General features: G+C 39.5%; 1 protein-coding gene across 1 annotated transcript in view; it reads left to right on the plus strand.

Annotated features, from left to right (window-relative positions):
* The window catches only part of LOC123033061 (ubiquitin-conjugating enzyme E2 E2), a 142,864-nt gene that overhangs the window by 105,366 nt on the left and 13,257 nt on the right, over nt 1–24,241 (plus strand). The window contains exon 4 of the mRNA XM_044449407.1: nt 18,412–18,544. Within this exon, the coding sequence (XP_044305342.1) occupies nt 18,412–18,544 (133 nt within the window). The remainder of the gene's footprint in view (nt 1–18,411; nt 18,545–24,241) is intronic.

The following is a 24,241-nucleotide window of genomic DNA, read 5'->3' on the forward strand; positions in this document are numbered from 1 at the left end:
ATCCCCATTCTCTCTCGCTCATCTGCTCTCAGTCTCCCTGCCTCTGAATGACTGCATTATAAAACATAGTCTGAAAATTTCTGTGGCATTAGTTCTTTATGATTGCTCCTTAAAGGACATAAGAACAGACCTGTCAGGTTTCAGACCTACCTGCTTTGGACTTAGCTGAGGCAGCAGTTCTTGTTGTGTATGAGAGAACAGTCTGATATGCCTGCACCTTACCTGTATGTCTTTGTTGTAGTTCTTCTGTCAACCTCAGCCTGTGAAAAGGCAGGGCAGATTCCCTAGTGGTCTGTCCTCTGCAGTTATTTCTGTAGAGATGCAAGGGTTATTTCAAAGATATATATGGTGATGGATGAGTTCTGTTCCTGAGAAAATGGAAATTTGTCGAATTGGTATACAAGTCAGATCATGTATATTCAGACCTCCGTGTTTGCAGGGTTAGGGGTTCAGGACCTCTGTGAAAATGGCAAAAACAGAAATCTCTCTAGCCACCCCACAAAACCCAAACTCACCAGTGCCTCTTCTTTGTAGCAAGGAAATGCTGGAAAGATGTCCCTCCCCGGATGGGCAGGGCAAGAAGCCCTGCTTTGAAGACCCTCTCTTTTCTTTTGCTTCCTCTCCCTCTCTTTATGGTGATGCTTTGGAGGACCTCCCTCTCTCCTCTTTTGCTTCCTCTCTCTCTATGGTCATGATGATTTTCCACAGTACTTTTTTTAATGAATAGGCTTTATGGCAATTAGTCTGTAAATAATTAATTTTCTCAGATGTTTGTAACACAAAGACTGTCTGTATAGAACAAGCTTGTCCTAAGCTAGAGCTTTGAGGGATCTGTTATCTCCTTGTGCATTTCAGTCACCAATTCAGTATTCACAGCACCATGAATCATATTGTACATGGAATGGAATAGCAGGTATCCTTAAACCTGAACTTCTGGTTAACAACTTTAAGAAGGTTTCCTTCTTGGCAGTCCAGCTGACTGGTTTGTTCCTGGAAATTGTCCAGTTACTCTACATAGCTATGGCCATCAACAGTGTAGCCAAGAGAAATGTCTGGCTACATTGCTTGCCTATGAATGCAACATATATATTTATTTATTTCATGTCTGTGTGTGTGTACACAGTATTTCAGTATTTGCCTGAGTAATATGAATTCCCAACCTTAAGAAATATCTTACATAGCTAAACATTACCTTTAAAAGATTTATTATTTTTCTGTTAAGATACAGCACTACCTATTTTGTAAATGTGGGGAGAGAATACTACACTGTGAATGGAGTAATACTGAATTGTTTAGAATTAGATGACATGTAGTTATAACACCAATTTGCCATGTCAAACCATTATTTACTGTAATAAATCAGCAGTGACATTTGAAACATAAGTTTATATATGTATATACAAAGTGAATATTGAATATATAATTGAGGACTTTTTAACAAAGGTGACAATTCCATATGACATTGATAACTTTTCTTAACTTAAATGATACTCTGAAGAGTTACTGTGACACAAAAACAAAAGGTTAATACAAAAATGGAGTAACCACCTATTGACAAAAGTGTCATTGAAATGAATAATGCTTCACAAGCAGTACTTTATGAATTGCTTCTTTGCTTTCCAGGAGATGATAATACTAAGTTTTTTCCATCCTCCTTGTACTTAACAATACCCATTTGATTAGATACACCTAAGGAAATACTGAGAAGCAGCATTTATGTAAAACGTATAAATCATTACTGTAAATCTTAAGACAGTTAACTGTTTGTTTCATTTTTATACCACCCAATCACCCAAAGGTTGATTTGAAATCCTAACCCTAACCCCATGCCTGGACAGTGATGCTGAATCATCAAGAATTCACAGGTTGGTGTTTGTTCAAGGCCTGTGTCCACACAGAGATATTTAATATGAGCTAACCAGGCACCTGGATATTCTGCCTCCCATGTACTCCATTGCCAGGTTCATTGGCAAGATGGTGATGTCACTTGCACCTTCAGAGCAAATTGGAGCCAGCCTTTATAGGTATCGCCCTCCTGTCTGGGTGCCAGCATGCCTGCCTGCCTTTCTTATTTTCCATGTAACTGACACATTAAGTACTTTCCAGTTCTGCCCTCAGCACGAATAAGTCTCTCTTAATCACATCTGTCTCTTCAGAATGCAGTGCACACATGAAAGGAAGCCTGAGTTTTTACTCTATTATCTAACAAATCATTATGCTATGAAAAATAGATTACTATTAATAAACAAGATTTCCTTCTAAAGGCAAGAATATGCACATAGTTCTGAAGAAGCAGCTGCTTTCCTTACTGGAAAGGGGACTTGGCAAGTACATTAATTTAAAAAAAGATAATTTCTGAAGGCATTTTAAAACTCCAGAACTTGTGACTGGAATACACAATCATAATTTTTCAGTTTGATTCACTGTAATATGAAACCAGGCCTTCTTTAAAAATGTATTGTATACAATGCTGAAGACATTAGTGGTTCAGTTTAGATTATTCTCTGAACTATGGTTAGGAAAATTGACAATGAGCCACAGACTTGCTTACTTCCTCCTCTGCCTCACACAGCTTCTATTCCTACTTCTGTGCAGTGCCAATTACTGTTAGCAGCACTTGTCCTCTGAACCAAAATCAAAACCCCACTTCAAAATATGGTTTCTTATTCTGTTGGAAGGGATTTTTGATTCATATTTGGAGTAGAGCGTAGTTGGTCAGCTCATATATCTGGCTGAATCATTGCACTAATTTTAAAAAGGAAAAGTAAACTGTGCTCACAAAGAGAAGAGGCGCACACAAACCTGCAGTTTATTGACAGTCCAGGTAAGAAGCATAGAAAAAGCCATGCTGAATCAGACCCAAGGTCCATCCAGTCCAGCAGTTCACACACACAGTGGCAAAGCAGCTGCTCACAGGATTGCTCACCTCATCAGCTGGTGTATTCAGGCTTGGCAGCACAGTCAGTGATTTTAGTAGCCACACTTCAGGTAGTCTGAACTGAACCAATGTTAGATAAAGACTTAGGTATTTGGCGTGTAATCACAGGTAATTCAAGTAATCCATGAAATTCTGGTCTTTAGAAAAGCATGTCCTGTCTCCAAACAGAATTTTAAATGTTCGTACTCTTCCATAATTCATTTGTCTTCCTTTGACCACCACCATATTTAACAGGTAGGATTCCGACATGAGCTTAGTGAACTTCCACTGGCACTGAAGGGATGGGGTAGCAGTTTTCTCAGATTCCCCCTATAGCACTCTGCACTATCTCTCGTGTTGGGAGAATCTAAGAAAATCACACTGGTCCTTCCTTCAGCAGGAAACTTATACTGGATCTCAGTTCCTTTTGCAAACAAAAATAGCCCTTCACCCATCCATCCAGTCCATAGGATCCAACGCCCTATGATTTATTCTGTCAGGTAAATTGAGAGCTTGTGATAATGTCTTATATGGCACCCATATTAATCATACTAATCAGAATTAAAACAGCTTTGCACATGTCTCTTTTATGGCACTTTTCTAGGTGGTACAGTTGGCATCAATGATAAATCTACAGATTGGCTAATGATTGGCACAAGTAGGGATGAGATGCCAACATTTTCTTTATAGTAAGTGTTAAGCAAATCCATCAGTAAGAAGCCCTGAATGCTTCCCTCCCTAAAGAGCAGGCGATGCTATCTTAATGGTTTATTAAGCAGCAAGGAAAATATTTACTAAAGCCTTACATGAGATTTATCAATGTGAGGTTTAGCTATAAAAGTAGACACAGTGATTGTGAAAGGCTAAACGCGATAAGCAAGATTACAGAAACATTCAGTGCGATTAATTGCCATTTCAATCTCCTTCTTTATTAAATAGGAAGATATCTTGTCATGCTAAGATAAAAAGAATTCCCATACTACTGAGCAGAGCTAGATTAAGAGACCAAAACTTTGTTGAGGGGGGAAATAAATAAAAACATGGCAATAATACATTGGTAATGATCCTAAGACCCTTACTCAGAACCAAATTCCATTGCCGTGAGATGAATGAAACTTATAAATGAGGTTAATGTCATCCCAGTTTCAAACCTGGGAAATATCCAGGTTGCTGTTTCACAGTATAATCTGTAATTATATGTGGGTAGGGTAAGAGAAGCATTAAATAATGTACATGTAAATGTTGTGCAAGAATATCCGGGACACCTTATTGGAACCAGGTTGTTCTAGAATAACGTTCTCATTTTCCATTCCTATCTCCCAGCAAGGACTTCAATTCACCCAACTAACCTCAGATGTTGTATCCTGAAAGTAGCAGGTGAATTTGGACAATTTGATAAGCCATACTTAGGAGCAAGCTATGCAGTGTGGCTTAAAAACCACTCTACCAAAATTGTGCCCAAGAGATGATCACATGCATCATGGTTTCAGTCCTCTCTCAGATATCCTAAGGGGACATCGCAGGAAGAACAAGGTCCACTCCCTACCAGTACGATCATGAGCCAGTTCAGACTTGCATCTTGATTTAAAAAAAAAAACACACACAGGGAATATTACGCAATCTAGCTGTAAAAATAGTTTTTACAATTTTCATAGGTACATCAAGGATTCCCCATGGCACCTTGGAGGTCCTATTTAAAAAATGTACCCATAATGTGCACCAAAAAAAGGTTATTTTTTAAACCTGATTTTATGCAAATCAGGTTGGACAGGCTCAGCGCAAAGGGGTTCCTAAGTTAGATACTGGTCAGGATGTGTGCCCATTGGTCAAATCCAACAAGTATCCACCCTGTACTATGCCTACCATAGGTCCACCCCTCCCCCGTGCAAGTTGCTGACAGGTTTGACAGACCAAGACCTCTCAGCCCCATGCAAAGCCGTGGGAAATCATAGTGTGCAAAAATGGGCTTTTTCTCCCTTTTCACTGCATGATATTCAGAGCCAGGGCTTGTTTCTTTGAGAAGGATCAAGTGTCCACAGTGTGTCCCCCCCCCCCCCAGTTTTGCAAGTGACCCTTCCCCCAGAACTAACATCTGGGGGAGCCTTAAAAACTGGAGGGAATCCCCAGTGACCAGAGGAAGGGCTCAATTTGGTACATGCCAAATTAACATCAAAATAAGGCCTTAATTTTTCAAGTGAGGTTTAGAAAGGCCTTGGTCCTGCACCCCAACCTCTGCAAATGTGGAGTATAGACTATATGTGATCCAACTTAGTTACAGATTTAACTTAAAGACACATACCTGTTTTCTCAGGAACAGGACTTGTTCATAACCCTGGGACTGTATGCATACTTTACAAGTAGGAATCTGCACATGTTCTGAATATGGGTGGCAAAATTTTAATGTACATGACCATCTAAAGTTCTCTCACACACAAACACATACACACATGCACGCACACATATAAGACCGCTGAGTCTAGGTTCTAAAATCACCCAGCTTTAGCACTGAAATTGCCAAGTTCATTGTTCAAGATCAATACATAAGAAACTTGGCTTCCCTGATTTAAAGATTTTTATCACCTCTTTAAGGCTCAGAGTGCTGCATCATGAGATCCTGAAGCAAAGTACTCAGCTATTCCAACAAGACAAAGTGAACAAGCAGTCATGCACATTTTTAAACAGAGATGCTTGACTTAATAGAGTTCTCTAGTAAAGATTCAAAGAGTAGGGCAGCCGTTTTTGGCAAGACATTCAAGTCTGTGTTTAACAGAATAGTAGGCCTCTATAATTTAAATCCTCTGGGTCTTTTCTGTCCTTAAAAGAAAATGGGATACATCTATCACCCTTGGCTTTCCCCTAAGACTAAGTGAGTTTAGCCATTTTTTATATACTAGTGGTATAATATCCCCCAGGGTATAATCTGTTATATTATCCTTTATCCTACTGGTAATAGCAAAGAAATGTTCGCTGTCTCACCCACACAGTCATTTTTGAAAGTGTGAAAAGATTTGCTTCCTAGATTCTGTTAAATGTGCAACCTCATTTATTCAAAAATTAAAATTATAACTGTCTAGCTTTAATAGTGCTTCAGATTTTCATTTGTGACCCTTAATTATTTTAGAATCAGTTTTAGAAGAGGCATGCCAGTGATTCTTGGATGGTGACTAGTAAAATACTTTAAACATGTTGTTATGCTTTTCAAATTAGGTTTGGTGTTTTCAGGATGTCTTGGTCTCTGTCATAAAGTTCTGTCACCTAACATTAGAGTAGCAATCAACTTTAAAATGTCCTAGCAGGTTATTAGGAAGATATTTTAATAGAATCTTGGAACAGAATCGTTCTTCTGTGGTTTCATAAATGATATTCTATTTCTACTGCTATTTGTTATTCATCCAGCAGTGAAGAGGTAGCCTCATATTGTTAATTGGGTACAGTTTGCACTGCGTAGGCCAGCAAAAGTTTCCATGTAGTGGCCTAGAATGGATGTGTCTCCTTTCCACCACATTGATAGCATCAGACAAACATTTCTGCAAATACCCAATGACAGAGGGACCTTATTGAGAACTTTAATTCCATGCATACTTTCCAGAGGAGGAAATCACACAGAGCAGGCAATGAAGTCACACAGTCATGGCACCGCTGTGGTGGTAGAAGAGAGAGCGATCCTGGGCTGCCTCCACAACATGAATCCCATCACCCCCCATGACTTTGTGAACTAGGCCTATACGGTTGGTGTAAAGGAAAGAAGCAGGAAGCATTCTCACTGAAAAGAAAAATTTGAGCCTGATGTAAAGCCTTGTATTAACCAGTGTGTTCCCCTGATGGCTGTTTCATCCATGCCATTTCCTAAATGGGTATCACTTTTCTGTAGGGATATAGACACTATACACACATAAACGCACACACCATTACATGTTTATTTCATTATGTCTACATGTTAAGGGATATCCTGAAAAACAATAAATTTCTATTATGTGAGGATACAACAAAACAAATATAGTATACATGTAGTGTCCATACAATTTTATTGTTTGCAAGTCGTGTCTGCATAGGACCTGGGATAGCACAGTAACTAAGAGAACAAGTTTCAGGCTAAGCGGTTTTGTATCAAACATGATTTTGTGCTATATTTTATTAGGGAACTAGAAGCAAGCACCCCACACATCTTTCCTCATTTTTCATCATCACATATACAGTAATTCATTGTATGTTTATCATGAAAATAAACCCATTTTCCTGAAGATAGCACTTTCTTGGTCCTTAGAATGAATCTAATCTTCCCTACAATGCTGTTGTCATCCTGGACAAGGCTGTTTCATCTCTGAAGAATAATGAGCCTGCAGTAAATGGTCATCTCATGCCAGAACATTTGGAACCCAATGTATTCAGAATGAACTGGGGAAGCTGTTTAAACGCAAGCCAAAACAGATTGCTGTCAGCCATCTCCCAGGGGTTGTGTGAAATCAACATCTCTTATCTTGACATGTGCTCTTCCTGATTATTTGGCTATCTGTAATTAACATATTAAGAGATTTTATTTGATATTTTGATTAGCCCCATGAATTACTTCTTCAGGGCAGGAACTTTGTTATTCTGACTGAATTAAAAGGATAGTAAATTTTTGTACAAAACACAGTTCTGGATAAAATAAAGTTCTGCTGCATACATAATCTCTTTGCTCACATGTTTACATGCCAGTTAAGAAAAAATGGAAATATGCAGTTCTGGGAAGTCTATTCTTGCAATCTGTTATATGCTCTGCCAATCTTGATAATATAGTTAAACTTTCACATTAACACTTGGATATTTATCTTGTAGTGGCCAAAATACACTGTTTTCAGTTACAGTCTCTTCCAAAGTTTGAAATGAAAGCACCCAACTATAGATAACTTACATATACTCATTCCATCCACAGTCTTGTACATATATGTGGCAGAGAAAGTATACATTTCTATACTAGACAGAGATCCAGTCTTTTCTCGGTGCAGAATATTGGTTACCTTGCCTCAGAATGTTAGTGGAGTGCTGATGAATATGCATTATCTTGCTTTGTCTTATTTCTCGAGCTTTTAACCACCACTACCCCCAAGCTGCTGCTTTTTTGAAGTTTTGGGTTACAGTTCTCAGTGTTCTTGACTATTGGGTATGCTGGCTGGAGCTGAGGGGAGTTGAATTCTAAAACATCTAGAGAACAGTGGGTTGGAGAAAGTTGATTTACTGGCATTAGAGATGGTATTCAATTTTTCAGAGTTCAAAAACATGCTGATGGAATGAGGGTCACTCTTCACCACTGCCCATGTTCGCCTAAGCATTTTACCAGGGCATTCAAATGGCCAAAAACCGAGCTGGTGGATGGATAATGGATGGATATGGTGAAAAGCAAGAAAGATACAGAAAATCTTCCATTTAGTAATGACGGGCATATATGTTGGCATAGATGCACTCTTACACAAACTATGACTTTTTCATCATAGGGTGCTCCACTTGAATGCTTGAGTCACAACTCCATGTTATCTCTTATGAAGGGAGCCTATCCTCGATATTTTTCACTTTGCCACTACTTTCTTCAAGAGCTTCCATTACACCAGTTCTCTAGTACCATCATTGTCTACCCTTTCACTCCTGGCTTACTGTTGTAAACAACGTCGTTCATGAGAGCTCTTTTAATTTCTTCTCAGGTAATACAGAACATGAATAAGAAACTGTATGGAGGCAGCAGGAGTGGGCCTTCTCAAAACTATTGTCTTGATTTCCGAGGGAGAACTCTGAATTCTGTGTTTCCTTGTGTATATAAAAGCAGCCAAATAATTTTGAGGATGCATACAACTGCATTTTTTACATTGCAGCCTTTATTATTAATTCACCATAATTTACTGCTGTGTGGAACATAACATCTCCAGTGACATAATATATATTAGTATATCATCAGTTTTACAAGATACACAGCCATAGATACCCATTTTTGGCAAGGCACTGCTGACATAAAATCTTACATGTTTACACCATATATTCTCAGTTCTGTGTCACAGCTCTGTAACAAGTATTCTAAATATTGGAAGCATACATCTAAACTCTTTAATCAGTAATTATACAAACCATAGTATCTTTACAGTTCAGCTGTTTCCAGCTGGATCTACAACAGGCAGTATTTTCTTGGCTTGAAATTGATTAATTTAACTAAGGTTGACAGCAGCAGCAGCAGCATGCATAAGAGCTGGGACAATTCAGTCTTAGAAGGATTAGCCTGCCCTTTCTGAAAATTGGTGTCCATCTGAATCAATCTTTTGAAAGATATTATCATTTCAAAAGCTGAGATGATTCGTTTACTTTCAGTGAGGTCTGTGGTTTATTTGTGAACACAAACTGTAAGAATGGCCGTATAAATCACATGAAGTATAAAATGCTTACGCTTCGGCATATTTGGCAGATGTCCATGCAGAGAAGAGAGCAATTAAATCTTCCTGCATTATAAACCAGATAGAATTATTCTCTTGCAGAGAGCTTGCACATATGGGAATTTTCTCTGGAGAAACCTGGTGTCCTGTCACTCCCTTGGGGATTGTGAGTGTATAAATTGCTTAATAATTGTGGAAAAAGCACAAAAGAAGAAAATGAACCATTATTAATATGTAAGTGAAAATGTCTTAAGCTAAGTGATCGCTTTCTGTTTTTCAGATGGAGCCAATTGGTTCGATCCAGATGTAGTATACCTATAGAAATCCATGGGGCAGCAGTTAATCCTGACTAATTCTCTATCTTTAGATATTTGTCTCTAACAACGTCAAAATATTCATTTTTACTCCTATGCTCCTATGCTCAAAATAAGCCCAACTGAAGTAAATGGTAGTTTATTCCCAATTAAAAATCTAGTGTCCCATTGTGTTCTTCATTAAACATACTAATATTTATTTACGTTTTGTCAGATGAATTTAATAGATTTAATAAATTTAGTGACTCATTTACTGAGATACTAAAAAGTACATGGGAAGCAGTCCTATAAAGAGGCAGTTTGGTGTTGTGCTTGCAGTGTTGGACTGGGACCTGGAAGACATGGGTTCTAGTCTCCACTTGGTCATGAAGCTCACTGAGTGAATGAGTCACTCACTCTCAGCCTAACCTACTTCACAATGCTGTTGTGGGGATAAATTGGAGTGGATAAGACTTTGTAAGTTGTCTTGGATTCTTTGTAGGAGAAAAAAGGCAGGATATGAGTACTGTATAATGTGCTAATAATATACTAAGTAGGTTCTTCTGTGCAAGAGGTCCTGCTGGTACATTTGTAATGGCGTGGGTGTGGCAGAGATTCTCCTCTTAACTTCCCTTGCATAGATACTCCCCATTTTTGCTCCCGTCCCCTTCTAGAATATATCCATTGCCACTCTTCCTCCACCAGAAACTCCTCCTTTTTGCTCCTCCCCTGCCTGGAATCTCTTCATTTTCTTTCTCCTACTTCCTGAAATCTGCCTATTTTCACATAGAATCTCTCCATCACCCCTTCCTAGTATCACTCAGTTTCACTGACACATACCCAGAAACAATCTCAATCATCTCAATCTCAGTATTTCACACACACACATACAAGCACCCACACACAGAGAAAATCTTTCCATTTCCCCACCCCAATGGAATGTTTGCTCCTTCACACCTTTTTTTGACCTTCACTGCCTGAAATTTCTCCACTTTTGTTCTTCCTCTCCCTGGAATCTTCTCTATACCTTTATGTGCGTCTTCCACACCTTTAATTATAATTCCATCACACTGCCTACTTTACCTCCAGAGCACTAAGGAAAGAACAAGAAGTTAACAGAATGGTCTAGGGCTCCTGGTGGACACTTATGGGTACCATGTTGCTGAACCTCTAATCCAGTGATGGCGAACCTTTTAGAGACCGAGTGCCCAAACTGCAACCCAAAACCCACTTATTTATCACAAAGTGCCAACACTAGAATAAAACCTGAAAACTGAGGCTTTAGTTTAGAAAAAACAACTCACAGCCAGTCCATGCAAATATATATATATGTATGTATGTATGTATGTATGTCCTTGGCAGCTCACTGACCAGCCATGTGAAAGATCGGACGTGTCATGGCTAAGGAGTCGCAGCTCATGATGTCATTGCCTGGTGCCGCTACTCCTTTCCAAGCATGTGCAGGGCCCCTATGTGCAGTGTTATCCGATGCTTGGCTGCTGGGGCGATACTGGGCAACATGGCTTGCATGCTGACACAGAGGGCTCTGGGTGCCCACTGTGGCACGCATGCCATAGGTTCACCACCACTGGACTGACCCTACCCTGGTGCACGCCCCTAACCCTAACATAGGGCTAAAGTTCCATTGAAAATAGGGCAATTTTGAAAAAGCCTTCCTTGAGTAGCTTTTTCTCCACAGATCATCATTTCTGCCCATTCTAAACACATTCCAACCATCAAAATCATGCCAGGACACCTTGTTTTTCTAACCCTAACCCAGCGATACTACCAGAAGTACAGGCAGGATTTCGAAGAGGCAGAGGAGCTAGAGATCAAATTGCCAACATACGCTGGATCATGGAGAAAACTAGGGAGTTCCAGAAAAACATCTGCTTCATTGACTATGCTAAAGCCTTTGATTGTGTGGATCACAACAAACTGTGGCAATTTCTTAAAGAGATGGGAGTACCAGACCATCTTATTTGTCTCTTAACAAACCTACTGTATATGCGGGTCACAAAGCAACAGTGAGAACTGGACACGGAACCACTGATTGGTTCAAAATTGAGAAAGGAGTTCGGCAAGGCTGTATACTGTCACCCTGCCTATTTAACTTATATGCAGAGTACATCGTGAGAAAGGCAGGGCTAGATGAATCACCAGTTGGAATTAAGATTGCTGGGAGAAATATCAACAACCTCAGATATGCAGATGATACCACTCTCATGGCAGAAAGTGAGGAGAAACTAAAGAGCCTCTTGATGCAGGTGAAGGAGGAGAGTGCAAAAGTTGGCTTGAAACTCAACATTAAGAAAACTAAGATCATGGCATCTGGTCCTCTCACTTACTGGCAAATAGATGGGGAAGAAATGGAGGTAGTGACAGATTTTATTTTCCTGGGCTCCAAGATCACCGCAGATGGAGACTGCAGCCAAGAAATTAAAAGACGCTCCTGGGGAGAAAAGCTATGGCAAATCTAGACAGCATACTAAAAAGCAGAGACATCACCCTGCCAACAAAAGTGCATATAGTCAAGGCTATGGTTTTCCCAATTGCAATGTATGGCTGTGAAAGTTGGACCATAAGGAAGGCTGAGCACCAAAGAATTGAGCCCTTTGAATTGTGGTGCTGGAGGAGGCTCCTGAGAGTACCTTGGACTGCAAAGAGATCAAACCAGTGAATCTTAAAGGAAATCAACCCTGACTGCTCTTTAGAAGGCCAGATCCTGAAGATGAAACTCAAATTCTTTGGCCACCTAATGAGAAGGACTCCCTGGAGAAGAGCCTAATGCTGGGAACAATTGATGGCAAAAGAAGAAGGGGACGGCAGAGAATGAGGTGGCTAGATGGAGTCACTGAAGCAGTCAGCGTGAGCTTAAGTGGACTCCTGGGGATGGTGGAGGACAGGAAGGCCTGGAGGAATGTTGTCCATGGGGTCATGATGGGTTGGACACGACTTCGCGACTAACAAAACCTACTTATTTATTGCAAATTGCCAACACTACAATAAAACCTGAAAACTGAGGTTTTAGTTTAGAAAAAACAACTCACAGCCAGTCCTAACAAATATATATATATACTTGGCAGTGCACTGACCAGCCATGGGAAAGCTTGGATGAGTCACATCTAATGAGTTGCAGCTTGTGACATTGCCTGGCACCACTACTCCTTTCTGAGCATGTGCATGGCCCCTATGTATGTTGTTATCCGATGATCTGCTGCTGGGGCAATGGGGTGCCATAGGTTTGCCACCACTGTTGTAGTCTATACTGATTGACAGTGATGGTTCATGTCTGGCTGAATCATGTCTCAGAGCATATGCAGAGTTTTTCGTCCACCACTCAACAACTGTAGTCATTTCTCTTATTGTACACTTGGAATTCAGGAACAGGTTCTCTCTCCTTGGGTGGGGTTTTCTGTATAAGGTCTGAGCTTATGAGCTGTTCATTCTATCAAAACATAACAAAAAAGTTTGTTCTTATTCCTTTTCTTTATTTTTCACAAAATAAGGGCATCTCTCTCTTTCCTATTGTCCTAAAAATATTGTCAACCAGTGAAAGAAATCATTACCTCAGTTTTCTAAATGTCCAACTTATGTAATTTGTTAGAATATCTAATTGACTACACTCCATTATATATATCCAGGTAACATTTAGGATAATCAGTCAAGGCCTTGCTGATCATTCCAAAATTAACCAAATGTTTAGTTTTGGAAAACCCTCATGTAGTTCAGAGGCAGAAAATGTGACATCTTTCAAGCCTCCTAAACTGTTCACCAAGGCTTAAAACAAAATAAATCATGCCACTCCATTTCTAACTGGTTGTATATTCTGCACTTTCATAATTGAATTTTTTTTAATATTATATTCAGTTATTTTGTAAAAGCGTTTGAATGTGAGCCACTTATATAAGTGGCATATAACTGTGATAAAAATCAATTTAGAAAAGAGTGGATAGTAACATCCAACACACACACACACACACACACACACACACACACACATCTAGGCTGGCTTTTAGAGTAGAACACTTAATGTGATGTTCAAAATAAAAATAAACCAGGCAGACCATTAAAAAAAAGCAATTCAATTACATAGTACTTATACATGAAACTAACAGCCCAGAAATTAACCAAAAACAAGCAATAAAAGGTAATGTGACCAAGAACCCGCCTCTCATCCTCAAAGGATCCCGAGCATATAGGATGCTCCAGAGTCCAGAGTCTGCTTCCTGTGCAGGAAGCAGATTCAGTTATACAAAGGCATCATAAAGCTTACAATGATAGTATTGAAGAACCAATGATATTATTGTAAGAAAGGACTCCATGATCACATGATGGAAGCTCCTTTCAGAGATACAGGAGTGTGACCAAAAAGGCACTATTCCTTTTACATCAGTCAAATTAGCTCTGGGCAAACAAGTGAGGGCATCATGCCAGCAGTGGGTATGACTAAATTGTGCAGAATCACCCGTGAGTACATAGTCCTCCAACATGATTACTTAGACCCATTCATGTACACACAGGCCCCTCTGCACTGCCCAGGCAGGGATAATCTCTGCCTTTGATCAGCAGTTTGGAGACAACAGATTTTCCTTTCCTGGAAACTGGGGAAGTGCCTAGGAGGAAACCTGGTAGGCCCTCTTAAGAGATGAAGCCTCAGCCAATCTAGAGATAGAAACATGAGCTAAATCTGTACTTCATAGAGTAAACCAGTAATTTGAATTGGGCTCAGAAACTCATTGGCAACCCATACTGTTGACATAGGATTTGTCTCGCATGAACTGACTGCCCAATCCCCACCAATATCTGGACAGCTATTCTCACTTGCAATGAAGTTTTAAACCTGCCTCATGGTGCACATTTTACAATAGTTCAATCAGGATATCACCAGAATATGAATAAATGAGCCAAAACCAGATAAGGTTTCCAGATAAGGTCACAACTGGGGTACTGTACTAAGCTAGTAAAAATTATTCCTGGCCACTGCCACTTCTTCCTTTGCCAGTTAGTGCTGAGCCCAGTAGCGCTATCAGAGCATGCACTTGGTCCTTTGGAAAGAGTGATCCTTTCCTTAGCTTGTTTACATTCTTTCCATCAAAAACACTTTCAGTCACTGGTTCAAGAGCTTAAAAGCTTTCCTAGAATCATTAGTTGGAAACAAGAAGGAAAGCTGGGTATGCTCCACATTATGATGGCACTGACCCAAACCTACAAAAGGCTTTCCCCTTCAGTTTCATGTAGGTATTGGAAAGTATAAAGCAGTTCTCCCTCCCACAATGTAAGTCCTTTGTTAGTTTATCCAGGGTTCTTTCCATCCCAAAAAAATCACTGAATCCAGATTGGAATGCAACTGAATAATCAGCAGTAATTATTAGAAACTATTAGAACTAGAACAGGTTTCTCCAATAGTGGTACTTCCTTTAAGCTAGTGGAACCACCCCTTCACTCATGGAGACATCACCTGACCTTACTGATTTCTTTAGAACTTCTCTGGAATCGTTCTTTCTGTGTGCTCCTGCCTGTAACCTCTCTGACCTGCTTGTTCCATCCTCAGCCTTGCCAAGACAAATCTGGAGTGAGCAGATTAGGGCCACAAGGAGCATGTGGTCCAAGTATTAAGGTCAAAGATAAAACATGCAGATTTAGACTATATTCTGACTATTTAGACCATGCCTTTACCCCTCTTGGTGATTGCCAACCAAGAGGACCCCTTCTGAGTAGATAGGCTGGGAAAAGTAGATAGAAATGGCAAAATGGTAAAAGCATCTAATGTGCATTTAACACTAAGCTGAAAAGTTCAGAGGCAAGAAGATCAGCAGTTACATTTAAAATATATTAAATTTATTCGAAACTTTGGTACATAGCTTCTTTGGATTGGCTGCTTTGGACTTCAGCTTTAGTATCTGCAGACATATAGAGCTCACCAAACTTTTCTAAAAAACAAGAACATAGAAATGTAACTGCTTTCTTCATACAAGGAAAATTGGATAGGGGTGTTTCTCCTGCCCCCAGGACAAAGTGGAAAAAAGTCATCTGGCAGCAGATTATTTTGCAGTGAGTAGGGAGTATTTCTGTTATTTTATTTTGAGTTCTGCATCAGATGAGTAGATAGGTTTGTTGCAGACTTTTACTATTGGACAGTATAGACATTATTAAATACATTGTTTTCCAATGATTATATGTTCACAAATTAATAAAAACATATTACTTAAACCAGTTGATGTTGAGATAATTTGCACTTCATTCACTTCCTATTTTATATGTAAATTCCTTATCTTATGTTCAGAGGTGCACTTTATGCACCTTTGAAAGTACATGAAGGTAGTTAATTGTATGTTTTGTTAACCTAAAAAAAGGATGGGGGCATAATTTCTTTAGGCAAATAAAGAGTGCAGTTAGCCACATTTAGCTTAGTTCAGTAACAAGCCTTTCCAGACAAGTTAGGATTTTATTGTTTTTATGTATTTATTTATTATATCTTTGTAATTATATGCTGCTGTTCAGTATTCCAAGGTATGGGATTTCCATTGACAGTAGAGGTGTTTTAAATTATTAATTAATTGGCTTGTGTCTTCCTATAGGACTCTCAGCTGTGCTTTTTTTATTCAAAGGTTAATACAAACTGAGAACAGGATAAATTAAATTCATTTTGCAGCCAATGACCTGATACAGACATTGTATCAGACAATGCTGTTTCTGCTTCAGCATTCAGACAATGCTGTTTCTGCTTCAATTGTCTAAAAAAACTAGCATTTTCTTTAAAATGCATACCATGTTTTCTAAACCTCTCTTTAAAATGTTATGATATAGTATACTTAGTATCTCCTGCATTATAAAGGAAGTATGTCAGTTTGAAATCTTTGAAACATTATCAACTATTACAGAAAATTAATGCAGATACCATGACTAATGAACTGATCCACTGCCTTAAACAGTACTCATAATTCAGTTATATGCAAGGAATCATGCACTCTTTGATTTTATTGAACAGAGCCTAAGGAATTGTAGGTAAAAGAGGGTTTTATTAACTTTCACTGAACAAAATGAATAGTTAAGCATTGAACACAACATGATGTAGTGTGATAATTGCATGCCTTGGGTATATTACAAGGCATAAGCATAGCCAAAAGCCTTAATCTGTTCTAGATATAGTTATTTTTCACACCCTGCTTAAGTACATTATTGCAATTGTATTATTGCAATTGTAGGAAAGAATATTTTATGGGAAATGCCCTGAAAGTATATTGTGTCACGTTGTTTCTTTACAAACCCAATGTTATATTTGTCTGCCAAAATATAGTACAGCTCATCACAAAAACAACAGCTACGAACGGACAATGATATCTGGTATTGTTAATTTATCTTAGTGGACTGTAAACTAGAGACATGTTGTAAATCCCTCAAATGCAAGAAGGTTTTCCTTGTGTTATTCTGGGACAAAGCTTAACAGGGATTTAGCAATCATTAACAATATTTTATTCATATCATTCCTGAATGAAGGTAATTAACAAAGTCAATCAAAAATAAATGTTAGTGTGGCATTTATTGTAGCACAAGATCTTGTCACTAATTATATAAACTGAATATAAATAAGGTCTTAAGCTTCTGATCATCTTGAAAAGAAGACAAAAATGGAAGGTAAAGTAGAAAATTAGAAATGGATTCTATGTTGCAGTTTGGAAGTAAGGGTGGGTCCTTAGCCTGAAAAGACTACAACTGTAAACAAACCTCTAGCAATAGATTTCACAATGACTGGCTTATCTAAATATTAGTTTAGCATAAGAAAGTTATCCTTAGAAAGGTCAGATGGGATTTTATAAGAATAGCCTAGCTACTGTATATATAGCTACAGCTATAACTGTCCACAGTGCTGACCGTCTTAGCAGTGAAGGCAACATCAGAAATGTATCATGAAATAACTTCTCCGTAGGCAATCTACAACCTCATACATGTTGGATTTTTTTTCTTTTTAGAGGCATTTTATGTAAGGTGTTATGATTACTGTATAAAGTAAAAAATAACAGTTTTTAAATATACTATGATTAATGGGCACTATGGCTTCACTATTTTAACATTATGTAGGGTCATATTTGCATATTTTGGAAAATTATGTTGTTTCTTAAATTACTGTACTAACATGTAAAATATGTTGGGGAGGGGATATTTGGACATTTAAATGATCACATGAAAAGGAGAAAAATAATTAGGGTCTTTTCTAAACTTACTTGCTTGTTTTTTCTTTATTTTCAATCCATCCAGATCAGTCTTGGTAAACATGCATGCCAGATAAAAGTAGAAATCATTGGGACTCTTAAAGAGCCACCAAACAGGTTGTGTGTGGCTTACAGGTTAAATTATCTACTTTTGCTTATTCACTGCATACAATACAAACATCTTTCATGATTTAATTGGTATAGTGTGTAAGAAATTTTCCTTTATCTTAGGCCTGGCTTTTCAATTTTTTTTTGTCATAATTGTGGAATAAAGCAGCCTTCTGTTGCTGGAATGACTTTGATGTCCAGAAAGAATGTTATTTGTCATGGTGCATGAAAAATGGTGGCATAGCCAACAAAAATAATGTAATTGCAATGCTACCTAGTGATAAGGTGAATGTCAAGGTAAATTAATCCAAAACGTAACAACTGTGTCTTCAAAAACTAGTTTTGAGTTAAGGAACAAAAAAAATTACCTCAGATACATGGTAAATTGGAAATGGGCTCAAGAATGTGATTCATTTTCACTTTTACTGTATTTTGTAAACCATCATTATCAGAAGTGTAACTGTTTGCTGTGCTTTGTATTATAGTGCTGGACCCAAGGGAGACAACATTTATGAATGGAGATCAACTATACTTGGGCCTCCAGGTTCTGTGTATGAGGGAGGAGTCTTTTTCCTTGATATTACCTTCTCACCAGACTATCCCTTTAAACCACCTAAGGTAAGAGGAGAAAGTAAAATGACCAATATATTTCACTGTTAAGAGCAGATCTCTCCCCCACATGGTCCTTTTAGGTTACAGAATAGTATAAATCAAAGTATTGTTCTCTTTCAGATGTGGGAAAAGCATCTGCTTGTTTAGTTGCATTAAGACTTATTTTTAATTAAATATATTTCTTGTAAGGCCTCTCAATATGTTTGAGTGGTAGGATAGAACGATATTGGATTGTCTCTTGCACAGGCAATGGTTCTACCAATTCCATCACCCAAGTAAGACCGACCATGTATGCAAAGGAGATTTAGCACTTCCTAAGGGAAGCCCCAAAACAAGCATAAAAAATGTGCTTCTGAAAAGAAGCGGGTTGGTAGAGCTTAGGTTAGTTTGCCCTCCCGCCCCCTGAGATCGGCAAAAGAAGCCCTCCTCCGGGAACCCTCTGTGAAAGACGTTAGGAGACAGAGTATCCAGAGAAGGGCCTTCTCTGCGGTGGCACCCCGACTATGGAATGCACTCCTGGGAGAGGTCCGCCTTGCGCCATCATTATATGTTTTTCGGTGCCAGGTCAAGACCTTTTTAATCAATATTTTAATATGTTTTAATATTAAATTTTATTGTTGTATTTTATTAATTTGCAGCCAGTGTGGATGGTCAGTTTATTTATGTTGTAAGCCCTCCAGAGATGCAAGTAATTGGACGGCGCACAAATTTTATAAATAAATATGTAAGTCCCAAATGACCTGAGTCTTTCCAGAGACCATTATTTCTGGTTATCCCAGTGGTGCTAAATTGCAACTGCACAAGAGTGGAGGCCATTTTCAGGACAGAATTGGTGGGGCATAAAAGGCTGATTGGAAACATAAGCACCCCATTAGATTCTGTCCATTTCTTTGTGGGGTGGGGAGCCTTCAGTTTCTCTGACATCTAAAAATGTGAATCATAATTATAGATTCGTAATTATTCTGTGACAGTATATCAAGTACCTAGGATATCTGGATTTTTAAAATGAATCTCCATTTTTTTGAGGAAAGTAGTATTTACTACTATCGGTCATTTATGTTTTCTGAAAGAAATAATGCCGTTTTCAAGAGATATGCAAGGCACTTGTTTATCTGTTGTGTCTGTTTTACTATGATACCAGAAACAATTGTAAAAGATTTGTATGGGTAAGATGCTCTGAGATGTCAGATGATCCAACTTGATATAGTATTAAAAGACTAGGCCTCTTGACAGGAGACATCCTTATGTATAGAGAATTAATGAGGAAGAGGTACATGGGGGGCTGCTAATAGAATTTGCTGACATTTGCCATTTTTGTATGTCATCTCTTTCATCTATGAATTTTATGCCAATTGTATTCTCTAACAATATACATAGCCAACCTGACTCATAAATTCAGGTCTGAATATTTTTCTTATTGTAAAAATTACCCTCCGCCCCTTAACAAGTTCACAGTAAAACATGCAGGAAAAGATTCTGAATGAGAATCAGTACAGTCCATTTTGTTGTGAGAGAAACATTTAAATGCTGCTTTTCACCCCATCTATGCATATTAAAAGCAGACATTGGCCATGGAAAACCTGTAAAGTGGTTGTGTGTAATTAAGGGTGTGATCCTAGGCATATTTAGCCCAAAGAAAGACTTATAAATCCCATCATTCCCCAGCCAGCCATGCCTCTGGCCAGAAGCGCGTGGGATTGGGCCTTGAGAAGCCAAACTGGATTTGTGTGCTTGATTAGAGCAGTGGGAGACTTCTTTGTAGACTCCTGTACAGTTTAAGCATTTCCCCTGGGGTGAGGAATTTAGCTGCTTTTTCCCTTCTCTGGCTGAAAACAAAGCAAATACTTAATGCCACGGTTTCCCAAAGAGGTGAAAGGGCTGCAAGCAAAGACATGAGCTTCTCCCTAATCCCTTCTTCTGGTGTGTCTCCTGTTCAGGCCAAGAGAAATAATGGCAGTTTCTCTTTTGGAAGCTTACTCAATGAGGCTGAGAACCAGTGGCACAGAGGTTTATTTTTCATAGGGCTTTTATTTTCCTTTCCTGTGTGATTTCCACTTTTCAGGGAATCTAATCATATCGCTTGTACCTGCTTGGCACAGTATTGATATATTTATTTGATATGATTTATAAAACTGCACCCACTAGTCCCAAATGGGACTCTCTGGGCAGTGTACATCCAACAACAGTATCATATAACTTATACAATAAAGAATGATTAAAATAGTTTTAATCTATTAAAAACACAAACTACTAAGCCTGCCTCATAGTATTTTAGCAAAATTTATCCTCAGGTTGGGAAAGTGGATAAATCATTCAAAATTATTTAATAAGTCAACTAAAATTAAAATGAATTCAATACTATTTAGTTAGTTATTAAAATACCCGGGAAATTCCTTTCAGCTGGAGCAAAAATAACTGTAAAGAAGGTTCCAGGCAGATTTCTCTGGCGAGCTAATTCCAGAGATAAGTCCAACCACCAAGGCAGGCATTCTTCTCTTCGCCTTCCCCTTCACCTTCTTTGGGGGTTGCACTTCAAGAGGGGCCTCTGAACCAAATCTTGACAATCAGAGAGGTACATGTGGAAGAAGCTGGCTTTCTTCCTGGCTTTCATTTAGCTGCAGCAACAAAAAGCTGGCAATAGTCTTTCATCATTTTGTGAGAAACAACTTTTCTTAGAGTCTGTTTTGTATACAATTCTGATTGACATGAGATCTGTAGAGGCAAAAAACTGAGTGATATGCCTATGGTCTTAAGGAAAAGGGAACTTCCTAGTCCCTTTTGAAATGTGGGTGGGTGGGTCATTTCTGAAGCAGAAGTGATAACTGTCCATTGAAAGTAATCCATAGTTTAGTATACCTGAGATTGGACAATAGAATATTGACCCTGAAAATTAGAGCACCAAGAGCCTTTACGTCTTGTTTCCTGAAAAGAAAATGTGATTGCTGTTGGTGGTGGTGTTCCTGTTTTGTTGTTAATATTTTTTAAAGCCCTGTCCCTGCCTGTATAAATGAAATTAAATCCCATCAATATTCTCTCTGCATTACACCGTAGAGGAGGGGGCTGAAAGATCATGGCTTAGGTCAGCCCTAAAATGCAATCCAGTGTTAACACCTGACATTGCTGGGAGCTCCCTCCTTACACCAAGAAAAAGATCAGCGTAGACAACTTTCCAGTGAATTCAGTGTGGTTCTGTAGTCTTTTTTTAGGGAATGAAATCAGAAGTTGGTGCCATGGAGTTGAGTGCAGCAGTAATGCTGCAGCAGTACTGAGAATTCAGACTAATTTTTTCCCACCTCCTTGCTGATGAGCCAGATTTCTAAAAGGAAAGTTGAATATTGCAAATACATATCTTGCAAGCAAAACGAAACAGGGATTTTAATCCTTTCATTTGGCTTTACTTCAGATCTATTTAAGAGAGTTACCAAGAGCTACTACAAGACATTCAAAAACTGGATGTTATACAATGAATCAGACCAAAAAAAATAGACAAGAGGGAAAATGTGTCTGGCAGGGACCTGCCTTCCCACCTTGTCTTACTACCCTCAGCCCAGGGGTTGCTTCACCAGGTCCAGATAAATAGCAACCAGCACACTGCAAGAATAATTAGGCAAATCATACAACACGCAACTGGCACACACAGGGAGTCATTGTGTAAACCCAGCCAGAATGGTAGCTGTGCTTTTCAAAGTCACTGTCCTTACATGAAATGACTTAGGGTGTTTTCTGTGAGGAAAATGTATAAAAGGCTGGGGTTTTTCTTCTCCTTTGCCAACATTCTTCTTCAAAGAAGAACTGTTAATAAAAACTAGTTTGGATTTTTTTAAATTTAATATCCATTCACTATAGGAAGGAAGCTGCAGTTCATAGAACACAAGCCTTACATGTACAGAACAAGTTTATTTGAGTTTGGTTTTTTATGCATCAGTAGAAAACTGTTAAGAGCCTGCATCACAAAATAGAACAATGCACTATTTATTAAATAAGAAAGGAGTTACAAATCAGTCATCTGATCTGCTCTTTAGAGCAGTGATATTCTTATCTTACTTTTCAGACAATTGCCATATGCGTAATCCTGTTCAAATGTTGCACCCCATGTGGACATTCAGTGGTGTTAGAGATGGGACAGACTCACTTAATGGGCTATGTGAAAAACACATTTTTCGCTCCAGAATAGAAATCTGGTTTGTTTAAAAAAAAAAAAAAACAGGCTTTAAGTGTTTTGCTCTATATTGCTTCACATATCCAAGCCAAGCATTACTTTCACCTGAAGAATATTCAGCTCAACCAATATGAGTATTTCTTCGTTGTGGCCTCTGTGCATCACACATATGGGTGCTGTGCCTGCGCAGTGCCTAGGCCGGACGATTAGAAAGCTAACGGTTTTTGGCAGGAAAAACACTCTGCTCCCCTCCCCCCTGCAGTATAAATAGAGCAGAGCGTCCGCCATTTTACTCAGTCTCTGCGACCGCCGTTCGCTGTGCCTCGTGCCTGCTCGTCTCTCGCTTAGATCTCCCCACGTGTTCCTTTACGCTTATCTTGTTCAACTTACCTTTTCCTCGTTATATATCCCAGTTTCTCTTTCCCTTGTTATAGTTTCTCTGTTCGTTCTTTTTCTTAAAAAAAAAAAAATCAAAAATATTACTTACCCTCTGTACTATCATCTCTTTTTTTCCTTTTTGTGATGGCACAGTGGGAGGCATTCCACAAGTGTAGTCAGTGCAGCTCCAAAATGTCTCCCGTGGACCCGCACGACTAATGCCTCCTCTGCCTCGGCGAGGGGCATAGGACCAATAAGTGCGGGCATTGCCTGACCTTTACCAAACAGGCCAGGAAGAATAGGGAGAATCATCTCTGCAAGTTACTTGGGACCAGGCCTTGCTTCAATCTGACCAGCTAGTCTCAAGGCCTACCCCCTCCTCGGCTGTGCCGCCTCAGCGCTTCACCTCTACCCTGGCCGTGCCCCCTAAGTGCCCCGCCTCAACTTCGGCCACGCTGCCGCAGCACCCTTCAGATGAAGGCGCTGCTCCAATGGAAGTGCAACAGCTACCTTCTCCTCCAACCAAACAAAAGGAGAAGCGTAAGCATTCAGAGCCGGCAAAGCCCTCCGGCCATAAGAAGCTGAGGAAAGAAAAGGCAGCTAAGGCAGCCCACAAGGGCAAGAAACCCGATCGCCCCAAACACCGAGGCTCGGGTTCGTTGGGGTTCTTGGTACTGACTGCCGCCACAGTACTGACTCCCTCGGGACCGGCCCTGCAGTCCGCAATGCAGGTGATGCCGCTGGGATCCCCCAGGCCTGTTCTTTGGCCTGAAAGCGTGTCTCCTCCACAGGAGCCACCGCTTAGGGAGTCCATCTCTGATGGAGAAATTAGAGATTTCCTGCCGAGGCAACGCTCTCTGATGCCAGTGCCTGCTGCTGGGCCACCTGAGGGACCAGACTCTCCTCCTAGGCGTAGGAGCCGTTCATCGGAGCACCATGTAGATGACTGGGCTATGCACGGCTATGGTGGCTATCCTGCCTGGAGTGGACTCCATCCATATGCCTTTTTTCCTCTGAACCATCATTCGCCATCGATCTCAAGAGAGGCACCATCCACTTCTAGCCGTACGGAATGCAGACCTCCACCATCTCCTGAAAGCTCTTCATCCAGTGAGCATTACTGCTACCATCAAGACTCAGACGAGTCAGAAGTAGACTCCACGTCT

The sequence above is a fragment of the Varanus komodoensis genome, unplaced genomic scaffold (assembly GCF_004798865.1).
Source record: "Varanus komodoensis strain SLA01 unplaced genomic scaffold, ASM479886v1 scaffold58, whole genome shotgun sequence".
Classification (NCBI taxonomy): domain Eukaryota; kingdom Metazoa; phylum Chordata; class Lepidosauria; order Squamata; family Varanidae; genus Varanus; species Varanus komodoensis.